Source organism: Lactuca saligna, chromosome 7 (genome assembly GCF_052625555.1).
Source record: "Lactuca saligna cultivar CGN05327 chromosome 7, ASM5262555v1, whole genome shotgun sequence".
Classification (NCBI taxonomy): domain Eukaryota; kingdom Viridiplantae; phylum Streptophyta; class Magnoliopsida; order Asterales; family Asteraceae; genus Lactuca; species Lactuca saligna.
In genome coordinates this window covers 6,498,982-6,504,352 of record NC_136423.1, presented here as the reverse complement: position 1 = coordinate 6,504,352, position 5,371 = coordinate 6,498,982, and the positions used below count along the sequence as shown (strand labels likewise).

The window sequence follows — 5,371 nt, the reverse complement described above, 5'->3', positions numbered from 1 at the left end:
CAGATTTTAGTAGTTTCTTCACCATCTTTGATTCTTCGATGATTTCACCTAGTGATGCCGATTGAGAGGCGATTTCAGATAGTTTCCCGGCGAAGGAGTCGATTGATTCTTTTTCTGCCATTATTAATCTGTCAAAGTCGGAATTTAGGGTTTGAAGTCTAGCTTCTTTCACCCGGTCGGCTCCAACGTGCCTTGTTTTGATCGAGTTCCAAAGGGCTTTTGCTGAATCGACATCTCCCAACTGCATAATCAAGGATTCCGGTATCGCTTGGTACAACAATCCAATTGCCAGGTAATTTTTTTCTTCATTCTCTTCTGTTCCAGGGTCAATCACACTCCAAGCCTTATGAATTCTTAAGACTACCTTCATTCTCAGTGACCAGACCGTGTAATTCGTGGAATTCAACATGGGACATTGAACTGAAGTTGACCCAGTTTCCTTCACAATCACAGGAGCCGATCCTCCCTCACCCCCTGCATCAGTCATGTTGGCCTTACTTGTCAACAAATAAAGAATTTGATTTCACAGCTTCTTGACTCAAGCTCTGATACCAATTCAAGTTTAGAAAACACAAATAATCAAAATATCTCTTTGATTAATAGGAAAATAACTCAAAACCTATGTTGTGTTTTTATGTACAAACCATATCTCGGTATCTATACATATATATATACTTCTAAACTACCTAACTTGTAGAATAAGACTGCAATTAGGAAACATGACCAACTTGCCATATTTATTGATTACTTGGTCTCCAAGGTCCTACGTGATTTTAGGATTCCAACAGTTCGAACATCTTTAACATTATCTTTAATGGAATTTTGGTTTTTCGAAAAATAAAAAAGAAAACGATACCAATTTATATTGGTTTGACATTTTTTGAACCTTGACGTAAATGATTTTTTTTTTTTTTTTCCTAAAACCTCTAACTTAGTAACTCACATATACTGATATACAATGCCGGATTTCTAAACCAACATTTTCCTTCCCAAGCGCAACTTGAACCATTAATCTTTCGTATTTTTGTCGAATTCTTGATGCTGCAGGCCACATGCCCTTTGGTTTAATGTAAACAATGTTACCTTTTAAAAAATTTTCTATAGATCAAACACTTTGTTTATAATAATGAAACATCAATGAAATGATCAAATATATCATAGGAACATTTTATTATTTGAACATATAATCCTGCAAACATTACTGATACGTACAATAGCTTCGTTTGATATCTAAAATCAACTAAAAAAGAGTTTAAATATTAAACCTAAGAACTTTTAATTACAACATTTATCCTTCCAATAGCAAGATGATAGATAACACATTTAAAGTTTGATTGGAATGGCCATGAGTGGTACCTTTTTGGACAACGAGATTCCAAACCTCTCTCCCATATCCATATCTCGTGTTCTTATATTTCCTTCTAGCTTCCAGTCAAACTTCTGAATCAAAGAGCCCAAGACTATGTGCAACATTCTATGAGCAGAATTCAATGCCGGACAAATCCTCCTCCCAGCACCAAATGGAATTAGCATGAAATCCTGTCCTTTATAGTCGATCTTGACTTCCAAAAACCTCTCAGGTATGAACGTCTCTGGGTCTGACCAAATACTCGGGTCTCGGCCCATCGCCCAAACATTACAAAGGATTTGTGCATTTTTAGGTACAATGAAACCTTGGATTTCTAGGTCAAGCATGGCTCGGTGAGGGAGAAGAAGTGGGGCCGGAGGATGTAGCCGGAGAGTTTCTTTTATAATAGCTTGTAGATAAGGGAGTTTAGATATATCATGTTCGTGTATATTCTTGTTGTTGTTTTGCATGAATTTAGTGAGCTCTGATCGAGCCTTTTCCATTTTATGTGGGTTACGAATCAGCTCAGCCATCGCCCATTCCAACGTGGTTGAGGTTGTATCGGTTCCGGCAACAAATAAATCCTACACTTATTTATGAAATGATTAGTGCTACTGGGTCAATATTTCAATCACTAGTTGGTCAATATCAAGCGCAAATTCTTTTTCTTTGATTTTTTTGAACTATCTGCCATTTTTTGAATGGCTTATGATGTTCCCCATAACAATTAAAAATCATTTTTAACTTATTTATAGGTTCCCAATCTTAATTTGTATAACTTTAAGAGATAATAAAATCAAAGAAAGAATATATATATATATATATATATATATATATATATATATATATATATATATATATATATATATATATATATATATATATTTATTTATTTATTTATTTTGGATAAGTTGCTTTTAACCGCACAAGCTAGTCAACTGATTTGAAAAAGCTCTCAAAGTCTATCTTCATTAAACTGACAAACAAATATAGGATGAGATTCAACCACAATGAAAAAAGTTTCTGGGTTTATTTTCGATTATAATGATAAAGAGTGCATTAATAATTTAATATCTTTTGAACTATCGAGAAATAGGAAAAGAGTCCATGTCTTAGTACTCTGTTCTGTTTTTTTTATGCGACAAAAATTTAAATTTTTTATCATTGACTTCACTGAAAGTCAAGTCTCATGTAAACCAAAAGCAATAAAAGATCATCCCAGTTGTCATGCCATGCATAATTAAGAAGCTAAGACTAAACTTATTTACTTACCAAGAACAAGTGTCTCATATCATTAGGACTAATTTCAGATTCATCTTTCATGCTAAGATCCAGCAGCAAGTCCAACAAATCGCGGCTTTTCGATGAATGATCACCATCATACGATGAACTGGATCTTTCTTGGGTTCGTTCATCGATGATCATATCAAAAATAGACAATAACTTCTTGCCATAAACATTTGATCGTCGTAGAAACCCTTGTAGATCGAATGGTTTAAGTATGGGAAAAAAATCCGATATATTTGGGTTCCCAGAAAGTTCCATCAAGCCACATACAGCATCCTTGAATCCTTGGGAGGACACTGAATCGTGTTGAGATAAATCTCTTGAGAAAATGGCGTTTGATAGAATGTTAAGAGTTGTAGTAAACGCAGCTGCACCTATGTTTAGGGCCTTTTTATTTGAACAATACTGACTAACATGTTCAAGAAGTTCTTGTACCTTCAAGTATAATCATACATCAAACAATCACATAGTTGTCCAATATTTGTATATATTAAAACCCTACTTGTACGAGCCGTACCTTCTCCTGGCGTACGATCTCGCTAGCATCTAGGCGTTGCATGGTGAACATAGATTCTCTGGTAATTCTTTTTAGCCTTCGCCACTGATCTCCGGCCGGCAGCCACACCATCGAATATTTATGGTGGTCAACCAGTCTGGCTGCATCCGGGATGACTCTGCTAGAGGAGGATTGGTCATATGTTTGAAAGACTTCTTTGGCGATATGAGGCGATGAAACTACCATGGTTGTTACGCTTCCAAGTTTAAGAGACATTAAAGGGCCATAACATTTAGAGAGCGTTGCGAGGGAGTAGTGGGGTTTGTCGCCAAGTTCTAAAAGGTTTCCGATTATCGGATAAGGGTAGGGTCCCGGTGGAAGCCGCGACGTGCGGCGACAAGAGATGATGAACGCATAGATGAATGTTAAAAAGAAAGAAAGTACGACAAAAATGGTTAGATAATCCATCGGTTTGTGTGGTTTTCTATTGAGTACCCCTTTATATAAGAAATCTCCTTTATTTTTCCAAATATAAATAAAAACAATATTAATTTACAATAAAAAAAATATTTCACAAATATAAATAAATCAAATATGTCCTTAAAACATAAATTTAAAAGTTATATAACAATATTATACCAAACAATAACTAAATTTCAAAATTTTATTTTTTTTATTTCCTAATTTTGGTTTTTACTGGCAAAGTTGTTTGGAGGCCCTCCTCCGAGCTATATAGATGCTTAATGTTTTGTAACATCGATTATGGGCAGACCCCAGGAACTTATGTAAGGGGTAGCACCAAAAACATCTCAATAAAATATAATAATATAAAAAACATTGAATATTAAGATTTCATTTGATAAAATATTTACTCGATGATATCTTTTAGTCCAAATATTAAAGTCTCCCGTCACAAATAAATCTTTCTCCCTTGTTGACCCATATGTCTCAAAAAAAGCAACAACATAAAGAATAAGTTTTCTTTTATTTTATGCTATACTGGAACAACTAAATTTATCAAACACAATTAAACATTTGGTTTGGATGATATGTAATTCTTAGTCTATCCGAAGGAAAATTATTAATATTAAAACTTATTGAAGTAGGTTGTTGTTGATGTTTTTTTCCTACACCACTTTCATTATTATTACCAATATCCAATATTTATTTAAAAGATTTCCAGTAAAACCCTACATACATAATTAAAGATTTATAATTTACAATTGAAGATCTAAACTTAATTTCACCAACAACATAACAAACGAACAACTAATTGGTTAATTCGGTTTTCAATTTGAACAACTAACTAAATGAAACTAAAGGATAAAACACTAAAGTTGAAAAAGTAAATATTACTTGTTTCTATTCTAGCTAGTAGGATGATGATTTTCGTGAGTGAGTTTGCCAAAACAAAGTTGTCTTCAAGGAGGGGAAGAGGCACGCTGACGAACTCTGAAAAAAAAAAAGAAAAAGATGCTATTTTTTTTCCTTAGCAAGTTATTTGTTCAATTGTTTGTGGTGACAAAACAAAGGCCGTCCAACCCCTCTTCATTTACATTAGTTGGGCTATTCACATTACTTGGGCTAAGGTATTTACCAATTATATATGGGCTCATTAAGGTAAGCTGCATCATCACATTTATTTATATGCACGTTATCTAAAAAGACGGTACTTCTATTAAATAGTTCACGGGTAGCACGTGTTACCCCTGCCAACCAGGTAAGTCCGCCACTGACAACAATTTCATATCTTTGGCCATTTGCTTTTCGTTCACGTGCTAACTTTTTCTATTTCAAAATCAATATGCACATTAAAATTGAAATTAGAAACATCAAACCACATAGCCATTTTTTTTGTTATCATCATGGTTTAGTTCGATACCGATACAAACATCTGCCGAAGTCTTTGACCGCCCTTTCAATTGTTTTGCAAATTGTTATATGATTCGTTAAATTTCGTGACTACTGTTGATGATTTTAATGTTACATGTTCATTTTTTGAGTTTTACATGTTTCAAAGGGGATTATATCTTAGTTTTAATATATGGTTGGAGGTGTGTAGTACACACTTGTATTTATCTAGATTGATTCCGGTGCAACCAAAAGAGTGGGGGTTAAGGGGGTCGCGCCCCCTTGCTGGGTTCCAAGGGGCAGCTCCCCTTGGCAGGTGTCCTATCCATATTCTCTATAATTTTGTATGTTTATCCAACCCTTAACTGCCTTATTAGAAGGACCTTAAT

The 5,371-nt window shown here is 34.3% G+C and overlaps 1 protein-coding gene across 1 annotated transcript; it reads right to left on the bottom strand.

Annotated features, from left to right (window-relative positions):
* Positions 1-1,143: 1,143 nt before the first annotated feature.
* LOC145006196 (cytochrome P450 76T24-like) lies at positions 1,144-3,599 on the bottom strand. The gene is made up of 3 exons (XM_078965292.1): positions 3,153-3,599; positions 2,621-3,070; positions 1,144-1,932 (listed from the first exon to the last, which is right to left on the bottom strand). The coding sequence occupies exons 1-3, from the start codon at positions 3,597-3,599 to the stop codon at positions 1,324-1,326; spliced, it is 1,506 nt and encodes a 501-aa protein (XP_078821418.1). The 3' UTR covers positions 1,144-1,323.
* Between the last annotated feature and the right edge of the window lie 1,772 nt (positions 3,600-5,371).

What these genes read in the sequence shown, in the direction of transcription:
- LOC145006196 (XM_078965292.1), bottom strand. Translation starts at nt 3,599, where the DNA reads ATGGATTATCTAACCATTTTTGTCGTACTTTCTTTCTTTTTAACATTC. An exon ending in AGATCGTACGCCAGGAGAAG is followed by an intron (nt 3,071 to 3,152) that starts GTACGGCTCGTA and finishes TTATACTTGAAG; the next exon opens with GTACAAGAACTTCTTGAACA. An exon ending in ATATGAGACACTTGTTCTTG is followed by an intron (nt 1,933 to 2,620) that starts GTAAGTAAATAA and finishes AAATAAGTGTAG; the next exon opens with GATTTATTTGTTGCCGGAAC.